General features: G+C 34.1%; 1 protein-coding gene across 3 annotated transcripts in view; it reads right to left on the bottom strand.

Annotated features, from left to right (window-relative positions):
- The window catches only part of Gfrl (Glial cell line-derived neurotrophic family receptor-like), a 621,902-nt gene that overhangs the window by 338,754 nt on the left and 262,010 nt on the right, over positions 1-21,138 (bottom strand). For all 3 annotated transcript variants that reach the window (XM_081762635.1, XM_081762636.1, XM_081762637.1), the window contains 2 exons: positions 15,773-15,910; positions 6,936-7,141 (listed from right to left, as the gene is read on the bottom strand). In XM_081762635.1, the coding sequence (XP_081618761.1) occupies positions 6,936-7,141; positions 15,773-15,910 (344 nt within the window). The remainder of the gene's footprint in view (positions 1-6,935; positions 7,142-15,772; positions 15,911-21,138) is intronic.

The following is a 21,138-nucleotide window of genomic DNA, read 5'->3' as shown; positions in this document are numbered from 1 at the left end:
TGAGATCAAAAACTCATTTTGACTTTTAAACTCCTAGAAGTACAAATATGAAAGACAATAATATGACTAAGCCTTTAAAAATATAACGTTCCTGAAAACTGAAAAATTTCCAAACGAATGAAATGATTGTTCCTGGCAGTCCTAGAACACAACGAATATAAAGAATAAAAATTTTATTACTAGAATTAACGCCTTAGCAGAGCTTGTCATGGTCTAAAATATTAAATTTTTTTGTAAGGAGAAAGATTGGTAACTACGATGTGTAATTCTCGTTTTACGATTCGAAAGGCAAGAAGTGAACCCAAGTGAAAGAAATACTGCATATATATTGCAGACGTATAATGAGGTATACGTGTTCCGTATTTTCCTTAATGAAAAAGATTGGGTAGTCACAGACCTTTAAAACAGTTGAGTGCGATATATCAAAGGAGCAATTAAGAAATTTCTAAAGAATACGGACAATTGAAACGAAATCAATCGTGTTTTTATCTGTGCGGAAAAACACTATAACGGCTTAGGTCCCCTGCGAAAAAAAAAAATATTACCATAATACAATAAATACAATAAAACTGTATGTAAATACTCGATATGTAAACAAATTTTTTTCGTGGTCAAGGATCATCCAATATTTTTCAAATTTTGCATATGAACAGTTAACAGGAAATAAATCGATACGTGTGCAAAAATATTGTAAGCGTTTAACGCGCATCTTCAAAGTCATTAAAATACACTATACTGTCTGTCCTCACTGTTTTTCTATCTAATATGAAGTAATCAAATGTAGGCACTCCCTCAGCCTGCCAAAGCTTCGGTCAACAATATATATATATATATATATATATATATATATATATATATATATATATATATATATATATATATTGTTTCTTCTCGAAATATCGAAATACTTTTCCTCATGTTACCTTCAATATTTGAGCAACAACTAGTTATTGTTTTTTGGAAGACCACTATCAAAATTTTGTGTGGAAGTTTGCTCGTAAAACCGTTTTCTTCGCTGAAAATAAAAGCCCGCATACAGATTATTTTACGTATTGTTACTACACGGTTTCCCTGCAATTTTTCATGCTTTTAGGCACTTTTTATATACTGTTATCAGCACTTTTCATTTTTCATGAACAAAGGATTTGACTGGTCCATGTCCATCTCACGGGGTTTTCCATTAACGTATGAAACATGTATCTCTCATTACACAGTTACAATATCTGTGCACAATTTCATTCACTTAGGAACATACCTTGTCTTTAGGGTGTCAAATTCAAAATTATTGGTGTGGGCATTTAACCCCTAAAACCGTTTTTCCGTAAAACAAATAAAACCATAGTTGTTTATTTTTTGCTTTTTGTACCTACACAAAGTTTTGTTCCAATTCTTCATGCCCTTTAGTCACTTCTAACAATTTTTATAAGAAAATACGAAACATATATTCCCTCATTCTACGCGTACAAAATATGAGGAAACTTCAATCAGTTGCTTCACTTCTTCATTTTCCCTGTAAAATTTCAAACTTTTGGGTGGAGTTTTACCCACAAAGAAGTTTTTTTGGCAGAAAATAAAAACTCCGCACTGGTTTAATTTTTGATTATTAACCCCACACAAAGTTTTCTTTCAATTCTTCCTGTTTAGGTACCTCTGTCAACTGTTATTCGCACTTGTGATATTTGGTTACCGAAAGTCTGGAGGTGTCAATGCTACACACACCCGCTTTTTCCATGAATATACAAAACACGTATTCAATAATTTTTTTTCTAGAATACCTGTGCACGATTTCGTACTTTTGTTTTATCCTTTTGTTCATCAACTTTAAAAATTTGGCTTCTAAAACCAATTTTCTACTGGTAAAAAGAATTCCTTTATTACTTGTATAGTATCTACCTGACAAATTTTATCAAAATCGGAGTTTTACAATTGGGTTCTCCAAGTTATCTTAATACGATATTTTATCCATTAGTTCAATCTATAAACAAGAATATACATTGATTTTCTTATAATGATATGCAAAAAATTATTTTTCTTATATATTTAAAAGTGTGCAAAACAAAACCAGCAAAATAATGTATTGTGTTTAAAACAGACAGACCTCGTTTGGTAGATTAATCTTGATGGTATAAACTACATGAACATTGTATATGAACATATGGTATAAAGTATATGAACATTATTCTCTACAGCAGCGATACTTTGGTACTACTACAGCAGCAATATTACCATAGTCAGGTAATTACTCTATGCTCTCCAAATACATATTTAGATTCTCGTCGAAATGAGGCAACTCTTAGAGATGGAGCTTGGTTATGGTGGCATAGTTTGACTAATGACGAACTAGACGACTAGACGAATGGCAGTTCTAGTCTTAGCTTTCATATTCTGTGAAGTTTCTTTCCTACTATTTTGGTATTAGAGTGAAGTGATTTATGGAATAGGTGGATTTATTTTCCTAAAAGTAAATCTGATCTTATTTCTTGTGAATTTGTTAAGGATGCTTTTTATCGTTAAGAATATTTACCATTGTTACGATTAAAAAAATGTTACATTTTGGTTTATTGGCTTTGCAGATCAGCAAGTATCAAAATGTATTTTGCTTTCAAGTAACCCGTCTCTCCATTGTTAAAAGAATGGGCGTGCCAATCACTGTATGAAATACGTGTCTGAATAGTAATTGCCATACCCCTGCCAGTAACTATCGAATTAATATTTTGTACAAGATTAAGATATATGGCTTTTAAACGCTTCCAATCAGGGAAACTACGAATGTACTAAATTCAGATGTTTCAATTACTGTATATTGTGATGGCTATCACTGTAATTCAAAAATAAATAACTTTTAAATAAGTAGATCACTTGAGATCTTAGTTTAGATCGCAAGAAACCGAAATGGCGCAAGAAGTAGAATGGCGTGCGCCAGTTTTTAAAATGAATCACATATAACTAAACTGTTGCTTCGTTTAAATTATTTGTAGGCAAACGCTGCTAAGAATTGGTAGTGATTTTTACTTGCATGACTTTCCAAATAGAGTATGCCATAAAACAGAAATTCTAAGAAATGGCGCTTTGCTAATTGACGCAAAACAGTCCATTTTTGGTTTTTTTCAACTGAATCATTGACATTAAAGACCTGTCATCTCCATCGAAACAAGTCTTTCTAGGTCATGGCATGTTTTCAAATTAAATAAATATTTCAATGCTCAACATTTTCTACAAGCAATGGGAGGAGATGACATGTTTTCAACCTAAGTCGTGTTCCCACATTGTTTACCAGTAACGTGCAAGAATCTCAATTTTGTCAAAAAGTGGAATGAATGCTCTTCGAACTCATTGATTCAATTAATGGCCACACGCTGTGGTAATGTTATCTTTTATATCTTGTACTGTAGCCGTTCCTCTTGGTTAGAGACCTAGACCATTATTGTAATATGCCAAGAATTTGAACTCTTTTTTTTTTATTATTATTATTATAAGCAAAGGCTCTTTAATGCTCTCCAATCAGTTTCAGAAGGCATGGGATCTATATCATCCTCAAAGTTGTACTGTGTACGAAGACCTACATGGTAATTCCGTTAAAAAAAATCCAGCTGCACAGATGACTTCGGTTCTACTATAATTTTGTAAAAAGAAGATTCCATATAATTAGAAATTATACAGTGAATGTTCTAGGTGAAAAGAGCGCCGAATTGTGTATGAAGTTATTGCTAAAGATTCAATAACAGTATTGTGTACATTTATTATCTCTCCCTATATGCTGCCATCGAGCTATGCTGTGAATTACGAATAGAACTTATTGCTTTGTATCCAAATGCAACTCGAATACTTCAAACAGCAAATATTGGAGCATTTCGACCTATGAAGAAGGGTGGAGAAAAGTCGTTCGGAATTGGAGGCTTAACCATCCCGATGAAATGTGAATAAGAGGAATTTTGCTCCTCCTCTTAAAGAAGTAGTGGATAATTATATTTAACCATTTACTATTAAGAATGGTTTTGCCTTCATTGACTTGTCTCCCTTTGACCCAAATAGTACGGACTATAGTAAATGCATTGGGAACACATCTTCGTAATCACCAACATTCTTTAGCGGAAAGAAACGAAACTATTTTCTTAACAGCTGAGTAGTTCTCAGACATTGTAGGGGACATGTACTGCACTAATTGGAAAGCAGTAAAGTGGAGAATGACTCGGAAAAGAATCGTAGTGTGTGAGTCTGCCTGATATAGTTTATAAAAAAAATTAAAAACTTCTACACTAAGCAGTAACCTAGATTCATTAGGGAAAGGAATTAATGAAAATATTCTTCAAAATTCTATAGCAGAGGACCCGTCAGTCAATGAAAAAGAAGAAACGTCAGGCGCCACCATATATGAAGAACCAAACATAAATACTCGTGATTAAAGTAACTCCAACAATATTAGAAACCCAGTATTTTCTTGGAGTGCCAATGTATAGACATTTGATTATGATAGTGCAACATGTTCAGAAAGTGCTGAGATGAGTAAAGGCTCAAGCAGATAGTTAAAACATGAGAATTTAAATTATGAGCGATTCGCTGGTCATCTGCATTGACCAGACACCTAAGCACAAACGGAAATAGATTTCAGAACACATATCGTTTGTTGTCACTTCAGAGACACCAAGAAATAATGAGAGAGAAGGAAGCCCGGAAAGAGCAAACTGAAGAACAAAAAGGTTAGCCGAAAAGAAAGAGAGAGGAATCTAAGGCAGAATATGGAAGAAAAAACCAGCAAGGTAGGATATAAAGATTGTAAAGCCAGAAATGAAACGATAGGTTGTACAGCCAGAGAGGAACCAGAAATAGGTGAGAGTAGTGCCAGAACCGGAAGCATTTCTCTTCAGAAATCGAAACAGAATCAAACTGTAAGAACTCCAATAAATCATGTCTAATATGTGTTCGACGCTTACAACATAATAACGCGTTTTTTGTGTACGAATAATTTTCATTTATATTTCATTCCAAGAGATCACAAGATACATATTCTAGAAGACCTGCAAGTTGATGATATTGTGAGCCATATTTGCTATACGTTCTGGACGATGACAGTGAAGATATGGATATAACACGCATGGATATCCAAAGGGGAGAGCAAGGAGGGGTCCGAATCCCACTGGCTGACGAATATGTAATAAATTTCTTTAGATTTTCTTAATATAAAAAAAATAAAAACAAAATAGCAACCAGGGACTTGAGCCCCCCTAGAAATTTTCTCTTGGACGACCATGACACCAGGTTAAATGGCGTATTTAGGGGGGACTTCCGGGCTTAAACTCCTTAAAATCTTACTTACTATACTAAAGTATATAAAATGTCCTGCTGAATTTTTACATTTAAGCCCCCTCCCCCTCCGAAAGTTAGCAAAGCGATCCAGAAACAAAATCGTAAATACGGCACTGCCAGGTTATGATAGTGAGCAATAATATTCAGACTCTGAATGCAAATCGTGCGAACATTGCTTCTCGTTTCCTTCCTTCGTATTAGAAAATTTATTAAGATTGAGGTTTAAAAGGCTTCGGGTTATTGTTTGTAAAACGTTATTAACAATTGTGTTATTTCTTCTAATTATTGGTAAAGAGTAACCTCATAGTATCATATTTCGACACACAATGCAAAACTATCTCGTCCTTCATCAATAAAAATCATTTGAGTTGTGCATTACTAACGGTGCCAATCACAATAGGAATAAGTGCCAAATACTATTTTCTCAGTGCCAATCAAAATAGTTTTATACTTGTGTTCACTGTAAGCTCTATAAACATTTTCTCCTTTTGAAATACTTAAAAAAAAGTTCTCCGTAATCAATATGCATTAATGTATATTTAGAGAAAAAATCAAGAGAATATATTTAAAAAGATGGATGATGCTATGGTAGTCTCCTACTATTTTGGCCTAGAAATGGATATCTTACCGAGGTTGCTTATTTATTTTATTTTCATGAATCACTATCCTAAATTTATCAATGATTGATACGTTTGTTATCCGCATTAACTAATTTTTAATTCAGTATGACAATTTATCTAGTAACTCTATAAAATTTTGATGTTTTAAATAAAGGCAGTATGCGTTTCAATTACAAACTACTTTTATATGAAAAATATGATTCTTATTACAAAGTAAGAAAGTAAAAGTTATACAAGATTTGGCAATAAAAATAGAAAAAAAAGAAAAATTTTGATGTTTTAAAATAAAGGCAGTATGCGTTTCAATTACAAACTATTTTTATATGAAAAATATGATTCTAATTGCAAAGTAAGAAATTAAATGTTATACAAGATTTGGCAATAAAAATAGAAAAGAAAAGAAAAATGATAAAACATGTTTTGAATTACCGTTCTAGATCTACCTTTTATTCTCTTGCTAAATTCTTACCAGTGTGATGGCGTGTGGAAGGAATAAATATTTTTAAACTTCAAAAAATGTTATGCTTACTAATATTTCGACTAACTATCTTTCTATTGTTGTCTGTTGTTAAGACTGTTGTGTGTTGTTAAGACTAACGCTGTCTTAACGGTATTCGACTAACGCTATATATAATATCTCAGAATGTAATGGTATTCTAAAGTATAAAACAATGTGATAGTTAACTGGATTATAAAATAATGAATGAGTTAGTTTGAAATCGTTACATCAAGATCTCGTAAGGTCATCGAATACGAAATCACACAAAGATCATTCAATTAGGATATGTTTAAGGTTTCAATAGTTCTATCTCATCATCCAGGCTGTGTAACCACACAGAAAAACATTACATTGAGCTAGGGTGCTGAAGTAAGTTTCTTCACTGTCAATAAACATTAAATATTTCTTAATTTTTTCTTTGTGTTCTCAATTATAGCACTTTACAATAAAGAATATAAAAATGATCTGACAACAAATCTGTTGAGAAAATTACATTATTATATATTACTCACCAACACAAGGATTAATCCAGAGCAACCGCTGCCAACCAACACATTCATAAATTTGGCTAACATCAGTTCCAGTGCAGGCACAATTAGAACGGAGCTGAGTGCCGAGAATCTTAAGTAAGCTATCCCGACAGTCAGCAGGAGGACCTGCGCACTTCTTAGTTACACTATCTACAGCGCATCGTTGTTCGTAATTTTCTAAACGTGACCTGTTGAAGAATTCAAGAAATGTTTTCATTGAATGCAAGACTACTGCTAAAACTCTCTTAAATGTAATTAAAACCGACTCTACAACTAACAAGATTTCATTACATTTTTTTTATATAAAGTAAAAGTAATAAAATATAATCATAATAGCTTTTGTGCTCTTCAATAAATTTAAGAAAACTAGAAAAATAACTTTATTTTTTTCTTAAAGATGCAAGAAAAAATACATTTCATTTAAGTAAACAATGTTATCGAAAATTTTCTTCGAAGTTAGTGTTGATCCCGAAGATATATTCATATTCAGAATGTAAACTACGTGCAATATCTGGTGAAAGTCCTTTTCCTATTGCTAAAAGTAAATTAACAAATTGTTCAATACAAAGCAAATGTGTAATGAGAACGAACCTCAAAAGACTACTTAGAAAAGAAATAATTAACATCAACAGCATAACCGTTTTACTTATTTGCAACATCAAAACTTTTCGAGAAGATTATCACATTAATTGCGAATACTTATTTACATTCATGAAAGAACTCCACAAACACGTTAAAGTAAAAATTATTATTATAGGGAAAAAGTAATGAATTTTTTCTTACATGCTCTTGACAATACCAAACTGTCCTTCGTCCTCCATAACAACGTGATAATATGCTTTATTTAAAAGCCTTTCATTGTATCAATTTTGGGGACTATAGTAATAAAGAAAACACTTTTTGAGTTTCAAAAAATGACCAATAAGGTTCAATGAAAATTTAGTATAGGAATATGCTGGATGATACTGATGAAATGGCTGTAATAAGATATATATGGATTTTGATTCAAGAAGAAACAATCTAGCGGACAAGGAACAACGTATCAATAGTGCAATTATATTGCAAGTGAAATAATTAATGTAATTGATAACATACTACAGTACACGCTCAAAATTTGGCAATCGTCTAGCAAATATTTATGATTCAATAATATAAATTTATTATTGAATTAAGTCCGCTGTAGTTTTGCCAACGGACTTAATGCAAAGGGGGTTCTGTGCGTAAAATTGTTCATGTCTGGTTCCTTATTTTTTGTTGTTTTGCTTACTGTTTTGCTGTTTTTCTATCGCTGTTAATATTTGCATGTGTTACTACTAAGAGACGCACAGAGGAATATTCACTGAAATATAAATTAATGTTTTAAATTTGTGGAGTGAAAACTAATAATTCTTAAAGAGATTAGAATTTCACTATCAGAAAAAATAAGAAAGTATAATTGTATTGTACTTTCTAAAAATTTCGCATTGTCAGACGTATTACTTTGTTTTGAATAAATTTTCTCAATTTTTAGTGATAATTATATTGTTACAGTATCAATAATAGACATATATTCCTAATCGTCTAGCATGATCACAAAATCCGTTTCTTATACCTTAAAAGAAGTTCCCTTGCAGACCACAATGTGTCAGCGAATTTAAGCGTCTTTTGGCTACTTTAATACGATTAGAATATTCCGCTGGTGGTTGGGTAGATTGCGTTATGTCAGAATCGCACTAATTGCCTTAACATATTAAATATAGAAAAGTGAATTTAGAAAAGTGGATATAGAAAAGAAGTGAATCCGTAGGTATAGGGTTGTGTCATAATTATAATTGTGGCGACGTTATAAAGAAATCTATTTTGAGTTACCCAATTTCGAAAGAAAGATTGTTCTGCAGAATGCGTTTAGTCATTGTGTTCGGAACTAACTACTTAAAACATGGTGCCAAATATGGTTTGTTTTTTGCGCATTCTGTATACAACGAACTTCAGAAAATTTATACCGTTGTTTTTCAACTGCATTAGCTAAAAATTATTATGAAACCAGAATATTACTTTAATAAATGAATTTATTCTTTGAAAATTCTTTTGTTCACAAATTTTTTATGAGATCACTCCAAATTTCATATTCATTTCGTAATGAAAGTTTCGATAAGACTAGAACTCAAGGAAAGGATGAGGAGGAGAATGCAAAGAATAGTGAGCAATGTTATCGGTATTTATGCAATAACAGTATCCATTGGCAGTGTTGTATGATTCGCCCCGACATCATCGGAAAACCGCTGAGCGATAATTGAATAAAATCAAGAAATGTAAATTTTGTTCACTGAGTGGTCATGCATAATATTATATTAAATTATTACCTAGACATCAGACCTTGTGTTTAATTCTCTGCTTTCTAGAATACTATTACTTGACATCGATACACGAACTAAGATGCTTCTATTGCATTCTGTTGGAATTTCTGCGGGAAATAAATAAACATGCGATGAAGATTCACATATGGGTAAGTAGTGGACAGTGTATCGAAAAGTAGTAGCAACATTGCGGGTATTCGGTGTGCACTTGCGAGGCTGCATAAACGACCAAACCTGGAACCACCTGTTCAGTTGCAGTATTGTAACGTATAGCTGAGTACTTGTTGCTGTGTTTCCAGTTGAATGTGGAATGTCCAGTGTGAATCCTGAAGAGAAGTGATTAGTCCTGCACAATTGCTACACTGTCAAAAGCATAACATAGAGTCAGATTGCAAAAAAAGTGTGGGGTTCATCATACAACTGTGAAATCGGTCATTGATAAATTCGGTGAGTGTTACAGCTTTGGAGATATGCCGAGATCCTAGCGAAAAAAGGGTCTCAGAAACCCTGGACTCGACCGAGAATTTGTGCGGTTGATAGGCCAAATTCCGTCTGTGCGGGATTTTGCTATGAAAGCGAGAACGTCCATAGGAATGATTCAGCGTATGAAAGCCAGACAATTTGAAGTCCTATACGAAGCAAAAACGTACGAAACAAACACAAAAGCAGAAAAACGGAACAAACAAGAGCCTCAAGCTGTATGACAACAACTTAAAGTCACCAGAGCAATGTATGTTAATGGACGATGGAACGTACGTAAAAGAGAACTCAAAAACACTTCTGGGACTGCAATTTATACTGCACGCAATGTTGGAGATGTATGTTCTACACAGAGCTACGTGAAGTCGAAAAATATGGGAAAAGAGTACTGGTATGGCAGGCAATCTCCTCCTGTGGTTGCGCTCCGGTATTTTAAATGCAGAATCCACCATAAACACAGAAGTGTACCGAAAGGAATGTCAAAAAGAAAGACTGCTGCCATTCTATAAAAGGCATGCGGGCCTCCCCTTTGTTTTGGCCCGACTTAGCAACAGCACACTATGCTATGGCTCAATCAACAGAACATCGAGTTTGTAGGGAAAAACATGAATGAACCAAAAGTGCCCACAACTCCAAAGATCGAAAGATAGTGGGCAATTGACATACGCAACTTCCGAAAGAATGATAACAAGTACGCAACATGGCACACTTCAAGAGAAACTGGGCGGCAGCATCGAGGAAATGCACCGTCGACACTGTGCAATGCTTAATAGCTGGAATTAAACACAAACTACGTTGTTATGTACGACGGGACATGTAAGTTGCATTTTCTTTGTCATGGAGATACATAGAGGTTTTCTATTAATAAAACTGTAGGTTTGTTTCACTTTTTATCTTTTCTTCTGACTTTCCTAACATATGCATTGTAACTAACTACTTAGTACAAATCAGCAGCATTTTACAATAAACTTACTTGTCTTCTGCTTCAGGAAATTATATAGAGAACACGGGAGGTTTCTAGGAAATCACTAAAATCATACACAATGCCGCCAGAGGATGTGAACCAGTTGATAAGGAAACTTTTGAAGATATTAATAATGTGCATCAGTTATTGCTTAAAAGCTGATTGTGTAGAAAAGCGAGGATGTGTGGAATAGTTCTGAGAAGAGTATCTTCCATCTCAGGTGACTCTAGCTTAGATTTACACCAATTATATAAGAGTGCGCAGGTGTTCCACAAGTAGACATGTTTTAGAGAAAATATTTCATGAAATAAAACTAGGAATGCAATGGATATACCCGATTGCAATGAAATGAGCTGAGCGAGCTTAAACTCCGTAATCATGACTTTTTCCCCATGTTAAGTCTATGCAAGCGTTTTTCGGTGATTATTCCTCGATGGTACATCGGATTTTTGATTTCGACCTATGTTCTCACTCAGCACGACATACTCTATCAGCGTGCTGAGTTTGGTTCAGATCGGCCAAACGGTCTAGGAGGAAGCGTTTTTTGGTGATTATTCCTCGATGGTACATCGGATTTTTGATTTCGACCTACGTTGTCACTCAGCACGACATACTCTATCAGCGTGCTAAGTTTGGTTCAGATCGCGCAAACGGTCTAGGAGGAGTTCGCGGACAACCAAACGGCTAACCCGGGTATAAGAGCTTCGCTTCGCTCTGCTCAATTATCCATAAAGATACTACAGATAAACACATGCCAAACATACTAAACTTACTTTGTACATCAACTAAACTTTCGAGGCGGATAATGAAGCAATACAAAAGAGAGCTCGATAACAATCGTCAGAAAACAAGAATAGCTAATGACATGAAAAGTAAATTTTTTTTTTTTTTTTTTTAGAAATAGCTTTCGAATGAATTCAAGTAAAGTTTGAGATGCAAGAAAATCTTTCTACTCATTCCTTGCAGTGCTCAAATCTTTTCTGTAGTAGGTAATGGTGACTCAATAATAGATGACGTCAACAATGGACAGATTATTGCTTTATGTGTCATGAATTGATTACAAGACTTGGTGCTAATGTCAGAAGTCGTAAATATCCGATTCATTACTAAAATCCAACCCTCAAAAGTATTACCATTTTTTGGATCTACGCTGTGGATAAAACAAGAATTGTCATGTAGCAGTCATGTGCACTGTGGCCCTACAAGACTCAAGGAGACATGAATCCATCCATCAGTAGTTTCTCGTTTCCGGCAACACTAATATAGGTCAGACCGTGAATACTTTAGACTACTGTATCATCCTAGGCGTCACAGAGTTGTTAATACCCGGTTTCTGAGAGCAGATAATAATGATTATTGTAATGTCATATATTGCAAAATATCAAAATATGCATTTCGAAATTGTATTATACAGAAAAGAATGATTGCGTTGGAAATAAATAATTTGTATCTTATTAACATACATACAGCTGGATTCACCCCATAGGTGTAATATTTACCAATAACATTGCATTTACTTGGATGAGGTTTTGGAGTTATTTTGTTCCAATCTTTAGGCAACAAATTCACATAAAGATTATTATCATTTAAGGACCTACATCATTCCTCGAAATCTTGATGTATAAAAAGAGAAAACATTTCATTTATCCCTAGGCTGTTGAACTACCTCATTCATAAAACGAGGAAGTGAGTGCAGGAAAGCTTTATCCCTCGGGGATAAATCATCTTTCTAAGTTAATTAGGGTCTGAGCTATTTATGTTTGTTGTAAAATTGAATGAAATTTATACTAAAAAATCAAACTCCTAGAATTGAACATATTTACTTGCACCAAAACCTTCCATTTCAGCAAGTAATACGAATATAATATATTATTATGTATTATCCTATTTCAATGCTTCACATACCAGTCCTTTTGGGTATAGCCCAACGGACAGGATAAACAAAGAAACTCTTTTGAAAATACATTCATATATACGCTACTACCACTCCCGCCGTGGTAATCCTCTTAAATAATATGCACGCCAACGGATTCTAAAAACCTCTCAATTCTAATTATCGTTTGAGCTATTGATTTTAAATGACCTGTATTAATTTCTTTTTTAACGCATTGTCCATCCGCAAAGTTGTGTTTCAATTCTTCATGTACTTTACGCACGTCTGCCATACTGTAAATAACACTTCATATTTCCTGTTCAAGGGTTTGGAGGGGTGTGTGCCCATCCGACCCCTTTCTTCAAGGAAAATACAGAACCTGTATTCCCTGATTTTTGTCTAAAATATATGAGTAAAATTTCATTTACTTGGGTTGCCTTCTTCTAACCTTTCGGGTGTGAACTTACGGTAGGAGCTTGTTCAGCCTAAAACCGTTTCTTTGCTAGAAAATTAAAAAAGCAGTATTCTTTTATTTTTTTGGTTATTTCAGAATGTTTAGTTGCAACTTTTACATGTCCTTAATACTTATCTGACATAATGTTATCAGCACTCTTGATTTTTCGTGATCGAATGTTTGTATGTGTCCGTACCTCTTTTCCAGGAAAATTCGAAAGCCGTATTCCCTCATTTTATGTGTACAGAGTCTGGGCATAAATTCTTACACTTCAATACACTTCATCTTATGCCTTTCGAACGTCAACTTTCGAAACTTTTAGTTGGTGCTTCAGCTCTATAAACTGTTTTCGGTAGAAAAAATATATTCGTTTTTTTTTTTTTTTTTTGGTTCATACGTAAACTTTTCTTGCAACTCTTCGTGTCCTTTACACACATCTGACATACTATTACTAGCACTTTTGATGTCCCCTGATCAAATATTTGTAGGGGTCCGTGCCCCACCCAGTCACTTTTTCATTATAATAGGAAATCCGTATTCACTTAATTTAACCCTAGAATGGCAAGCATGTTAAGAGAAGCACTATTAGCAAGCATTAGTAAATATTACGACTATAATATAAATTCAAATTTGGGTAAGGTTATGAAAAAATAAGTAAATATTTTATACATATTGTGAATGTTTATTTAGTACTCAATAAAATACCGTAGCTATATGACCTAAGTAAAAGAATACGTTATACAAATATTTCAATATAAAAAATATTGCATAATGATAAAGAAAAATGTAAATGAAAATATATATAAACTAAATATATGTTTAACTTGACAAATTAAGCGTAATTTGCTCAAACTTACTAAGTAGAGCAAGGATACTAAGTCTTACGCATAAATTTGTGATATAACTTGGAAACAGAGTACGCAAAGTCTACATTTGAAATTTAACTTTCTTCCGTGCATGCGACACACACCATACCTCGATGTTTGGCGCAAAACGGCTATCGGCATTGATCACAATAGTTTGCAATCATTCGACTTTTTTGGTAAGGACAAATCTTGCATATTGTCCTTTTGTTTTCTTGCCGGGGAATAGCAGGGACCTATTATGGAAGGCGAAGAACGTTGGTTATCATTGTCATAATCTGAAGATGCTGATCTGAAGATGAAGGATGTAACTGCTGGGACAAAAGTGAAGGGCTTGGCTGCTGAATTGTAGATGAACGTTGTAACTGCACGGACGAAACTGAAGTGCTTTGCTACTGAAAACATTATGACGAGATGGCCCTTGTGATGACTATGAATTTACTGGCTGCTGGTCATCCATAACATATAGTAAATTAGAAATAGATTTTTTCAATCCCACACATGTCATCATGCACTTTTGCTGGTCTTTTTCTTTTTTTCCTCTTTGGCCAAGTGTCTTCAAACTTATAGTCAGATATCAGTTCATCTCAGGACGGTTCGTTATCATCTGACCCAGAATAACACAAAATGTTATCATGTAATTCACTGCCACTTTCCTCGGATTCATCACTAGATGATGTTGGAGACTCATCGTCTAACAATTTGGCTATTTCAGACGAACTTAACGCCATGTCCTGACTAAAAATATGGGATATTTAAAACGTTTTCACCGCACAACCACCAAAACAAAATAAAAAAGTTAGTTAAGAAAACGTAACACTACTGGCAAGCATTCGTAATTTTCACGACTACGCCCTCAGATCAGGGGTAAAGAACCGACTAGAGCGGAAGCCGCCACTGCACTGACCTTGAGACAGCACGGGGTGGGAATAGTCGGACTGAGAGAGTTACCAATGCAACAATTAATTAGTACCCGTCAAAAGTTTAATGCGCTTCGTAAAATTTACGAATGCTTGCCATTCTACGGTTAATTGCACTTCGGTTCAGTTGTTCTTGCCTATCGAGTGTCAATTTTGAATTTCTTGGGATTGGCTTTTTTATTAAACCTATACATTATGGGTTTCTTTCTTGTTTTTTGATTCTTTTTTCGGGATAGAGAGAAATTCTTTCCTCTGATATCTGTAACTTGCCATTCATTTGTTTTAGCTGCTTGAGTAAGATCATTTTGTAACTTTACATGTCATCCAACTCCGCCACGATTATGAACAATTTGTCTTATTCTCTTATTTGCAGTTTGCCACACAATAATTTTTTACACAATTCGTTTGGCAACCATTCGAAAAGCCGAATTTTTATGAGTTGCCTGTTATTGCAGGAAAAGTTGATTGCATGTGGTAACGCACTTTTGGAGTCTTGCATACAAGCTGATTTAGCACAGATAGATCAGCAAGTCGCAACATCAGTATAGAGTTTTCAGTTAAATCAGGGAAGCTGAAGATGTACCACAGTTAGATCAGCCTGTCGCAACGTCAGTATAGAGTTCTCAGTTAAATCAGGGAATTCTAAAATTCCCCTACGTAGGTGGAATAAACTTGATTAACACAATCTGATTATTCAATATATCGCCCCAGAAGTTCAGATTCCGGATCATAGGACACGCTATAGTTTTTTTAAGTGAAAGAAGACACTATAGTTTCTGGCTATGCGGACTGGAACCAGTAAGGTAGTATTGAGCCAAAGAAACTTTTTTTAGTCCATTAACCTTAAGTATATCTCTTAATCTGCTTAGAACAATATTATATGATTCAGAATATACGATAAACTATAATATATTGTTTCATAAACTTACTTGCAAACGGGATCCTTTTTACAAGAATTAGCTAGACTGTGGCAAGCAGGTTGTTGCAATCCTTTAACCCTTTGAGCACATTTTGGATGCAGTTTTTCTTGAGCTACTAGACATTCATCCATTTTATTCTCAGTTTTTCTGCATTGTAAACGAGAAAAACAATCTATTAAGAAATATAATAGAGGAAAAATATTAAATTCACTAGAAATCATTATTAGTAATAAATAAAAGACAAAATTTCATTTAGAGATCCCTAATATATACATCGTTACTACAGTAATTTAGACCTGTAGCAGAGATTATTTAAAGTCAAGATTTTTATAGAACAATTATTAAAATTAAAAAACATGCAACGGTTCTTCCATACATGAAATCGAAATAGAGGCAAAAGTGCAATGTGTATGATTTTATAAAACACTGGGAATAAAAGGTTTGTTTTACAATAAACTTATATGTGTAAAGAGAGATTTACAGTCACGAGGGTGATTACCTCGTACTATATATCGAAAGAAACCTGACTACAGCAGTTCTTAGTATCCTGATATTTCGATAATTTCTTTTGGGTTTTTGTTTTGATGCTTATGAAGGCAATGCTCTTCGTTCATTGTCATTGAATTTCCTACAAAAATTTCTACATTATATAAGATACACGACTTTATGCACTATGTCCGAGAAACTTCTTGGAAACATCCTCTATTGATTCCCAATCCTTAACTTTCGTTTAGATAATTGCCTCACTAAATATATTTTCCACTTTTCCGATTCCGATGGCAAATAACCTCGTGGGGATCGGCCATATTAAAATTTTAAGACGTATCGTATGCACTCTGACAGCTTCAGAAAACTTCGAAAGTACTGCATTATAAATCCTATGTTATGTAGGCTTTAACATATTTGAGAGTTAAAAACGAACAATGATAAAGAATTTTTTTCTTGCATAGAGGATCTGTATCCTGAGGCGTTACAGACCCCAACACTAGAATCCATTTCACAAAAAGTGAACGCTGTCTTACCTGCTTCTTGGTATGTTACCGCACTTTTTTGACTCGCAGCACAAAAGTTTTGTCTAAATTGTAATTATCAAAACAATAATTTTATGGTGCATAACGGAATAAAGTCCGTTACTGTTTCAATACCTTTGTAATCGGTCAACTGATCACAATAAAGAAAATATTGTACAATTTACAGCAAAGTCATGTCAAGTGAAATTTCCAATTCCTTTTGAAAATACTTCCTGTCTCCATGACAATTTCTTAAAAAATGTGTATTTCACTCAAGAAATTCATTTTTCTTCCACTTTCTTAACACAAACTGAGAAAAAAATTCTGGAACAATCAATAAAAAATACCGTAACAAGAGTTTAAAAAATCAAATCCACTTCCTCTGCACTTCAAAGTAAGAAAAACTTCTTAGTAGATTTATTATTGGTTTTAAAAAAGAAGTAGCACCATTTGACAGGAATGAATTAATTCACGGAAACGCAATATGATTTTACTTTTCCAAGTTCACACCATACATTACATAGACAGAGACTTCATAGCTCAAAAATATACTTTTGTATTTAAATAATTTATAAAAGTAGAAAATATCAGAATTCTTTTTCACAATTCATGAAAATTGCTAGAATTGCTAAATATCACATGAATGAGTTTTTCTCAAAATTGTGGACAATAATGGCTGCATGTTGAGAAATTCAAGTATAATTCACAATCGAAACATTTACCATTTGTGTAACATTACTTGAACTTTTATCCCAAAACTTTTAGAGAATTTTCATCCATTTAAACTTCAAAACTGTAAGAATTTTAGCCCTTACTCTTCTACTTTATGTGAAAATCTTCTTATGGATATTAAGGTTGTTAAAGCTTTCAATTTTTTAAACGAACTATTCATAATCTAGAATTTAAAGAACAACTTTTTCAGATCGGACAAGAATTACTTGATATATATAATTTTTAAACAGGTTGATACCATCAATAATACAACTGTTCATTAATTGCACTATGGATTACGTGAACGAGTAAAGCAATATTTGACAGTTTTTTCCTATAAAGGGTTCATCTATTTTAAATTCGTCTTCTGATTTGCCATATATATGAAAATTTCTTGGCAGAATTCGTAGAACTTTGAACACCAAATCAATATCTCTTCATGTTGCATGTTAAACATTTCTTGCACTGTGTATTCATTTACAGGGAATTAAGTTTAGCATTTCGGCGGTGGTAGCTGTCGGTACAAGAATTATCTTTTCCTCTTTGAAACCAAAATTCGGTTGTTTTAAAACTTTTTGCATTCCACTCGTGAACTTGGAATGACATTCGATGATAACACTGCGCCTTTGCAGCGCTGGCAGGAGATAGCGCTGGTAATAAAGTGTCCAAGTTAAAATGTGATAGCTTATTAACGACTTTCTTCATGTACAAATATGTCTATCAAATAAAACACGTTTCCTGTACTATACCGACGAATGAAAAATGTGTACATTGTTACGATTGAGATTTTGTTGGTTGCAAGTAAAAATAGTAAAAATAGTAATATTCAGATTACTTCTCTGATTATAGTTGGTTTTGTGAAAGCCGGTTGCAACTTGAGAAAAGATCTTTTACTGCATACCACAGGTTACTTTTGCTCGTCCCGGCCTTAACACAACAGCCGTTGCTAGTAAACATATTGACGTATCAGAATTTGCTTGGTTTCATATACGACTAAATTTACTTCTTCAAATACTGTCACAGATAAGGAAATCATCTAGGAACTAAGATTGCTCTCAAATAAGTCTCAAATCCAAGAGTTACATATTTTCGGTTTGTATTTTATTCCGTTGCTAGTAAACATATTGATCAGAATTTGCTTTGGTTTCATATACGACTAACCTTACTTTTTCAAAGACTGTCTTCATTTCAAAAAGTCTTGTTTCGTGCTACATGATATATATCAATTGTGCTTGATCTGTCATCTCTCCCATGGCTTAATCAAATGTGATCGTTCCAGAAGTTGTAACCAAGCTGTACTCACTTATTCAACATTTATCATATCAAATAGTAATGTGTATCCTTAACACATTGAAAGCCATGCGCGTGCATAGCACGTGCACGGTATTTTGGCCAAGCTGGCCATGCACGTGCTATGGACGTGCAAGCAAATGTTGTTATATAGGATTCCTTATTGCATGCCAGAGACGTGCAAGATGATTTTGCAGAATCTGTAGGGATACCTCTGCATGCTGCTATACCCTGGTCGCCAAAAATTAAGTCCGTTGTAGGCAGGAAGGGAGAACAATAAGGTGATATGGTGTTTCAGCGTAAAGATCATCTTTTGTGTGTGAAATGGAAAGACACAAGGGATGTCTTGATGCTTTCAACTAAACATCAAGCTACATCCACTGAAGTTACCGTAAAATCAAAGAACGGGCCTGTAGGGAAGATAAAACCGAACGCAGTGTTAGACTACAATATAAACAAAGTTGGTGTGGACAAAAGTGATCAATTAGTGGCGTATTACCCCTTCAATCGGAAGCAACTGAAGTGGTGGAAGAAACTATTCTTCCAATTGTTCAATATGTCATGAGCAAATGCATGGATACTATACAAGAAAACTAGAAGAGGAGAACAATGTGCATTTAGCAGACTTTCTGCAGAAAGTGGGGGAAGCTTTGAGTGAAAAAGCAAGTGTCGAAGCTCAACAAGTTCCTCAAATCTCAAGTGGAACCAACAGATTGACCGGAAGACATTTTGCAAAGAAGGTTCCCGCTACGGAAAAAAGAGAGACCTACTAGATATTGTAAGGTCTGTTCTGATGTAGGAAAGGTATATGATGGCAAACGGAAGCGAAAGAACACAACATGGATGTGTCCTGATTATGATGTGGGTCTCTGCATGCCAGAATGTTTCCGTGTTTATCATACCAAGGCTAGGTACGCACTTTTTTCCTATATCGAAAATCATATCCAAGATAAACCATGATAGCTCGCCTTATGACACATGTATGCTTGTAATGTTTGTTTGTGAATGTAGAGGAAGCATTGATCTTTCATGTGGTGTGATAAACACACATATTAACCTGTAGAATATTTTTTAATTCTTTATTAAAAAATACCAAAAATGGTTGGTTTTCTGAGTACCTTTTAAAACAAACACGCCGGCTTTCAAAGTGGAAAATGTCGCTTTAAATAATTAATATAAAGCAAATTTCCTGCTGTCATTCTTACCTAATACCACTGAGTGAATAAGGAATCCTACATGTAAAAAATACGTAATGCTTTCTGGTCTATTAACATAAGGCAGTAGAGGTGCGAAACTACTTTCCGTAGTACTTTTGGCATACCGGCATAGAGCGATATCTTGCGAAGAGGTGAAATTCGCGTTTAATTATACTTTTTAGCTACGAAGATATTGAATTCGCTTATTACAGGTACAGTTTTGCTGAAGAGAGTCAACGTATTTTTAACAAACGTCTCTTTGAATTTGACAGTGTAAGTGGCTTAGATAGAGCTTAATTTTTTCCTTTAGAGATTGGTAGAATCCTCTAAAAATTTAAGAACTAATATTTACCCAACATTCCTAGCTTCATCACATTTGGTTTCCTTTTCAGTAGTTTGGACCGTACCAATATTCTTGAAAAATTCCTTTTACGTAGAATTATAGGTAGGATCGTGATCTATCCTGAGAGTATTTTTCAGACACCAGAGGAGCGGTACACCCTTATCAAAACTTGCTGGTAAGAAGACACGATGAAATAAAAGTTTTTTATAACATATGTTGCGGTAACATTACTTGGAAAGATAGGTTCCATCTTGGTAACGCAGATTGTTAACCCCATATCGTGAGTGGATTCCGTAGAGATTTTCATGTACTAATTTTACATTGCTTAATAATCATGTCAGTTGGAGCTCTGCTGTACAGAAAACTTCTCTGCGAATTGTGGTGTAATTAATTTGTTATTCCTATGTGGAAAGGGTTCCCTCTAATGCATGAATCAAATGAATATAATGATGCGCGCTTTCTGGTTGGAAATGATTACCAAATGCGTGAAAATATTGAAGCATTAATTTCTAATTGCATTCTAGTGAATTTTCTAGTTTACTGTTCAATCTGCATGTTTAAATATAAGTATAATTCTCACTTGCTGTTCTACTGCAGCTAAAGGGAAAAGTCTTCCTGATTTGCGATTTCCCAGGAGTTTGTCAACTGTCAAATAGTTGTTTCTCTCAAATCTTTTATATTGGTTTTTCCCTCCTCACTGGAAAAAACGATTTGCACACCAACAGAAAATTCACGTTTCTGAAGCAAATGGTTTTGTTTGTATTGTACTGGAGTATACGTAACTAAGAATACGAGGTTTCCCCACACAGCTTCACTAGAATGTCC

This window comes from Thermobia domestica, chromosome 6 (assembly GCF_964235325.1).
Source record: "Thermobia domestica chromosome 6, izTheDome1.hap1.1, whole genome shotgun sequence".
Lineage (NCBI taxonomy): Eukaryota > Metazoa > Arthropoda > Insecta > Zygentoma > Lepismatidae > Thermobia > Thermobia domestica.
Note: the sequence above shows the minus strand (reverse complement) of the source record. Positions and strands in the feature narration are given on the sequence as shown.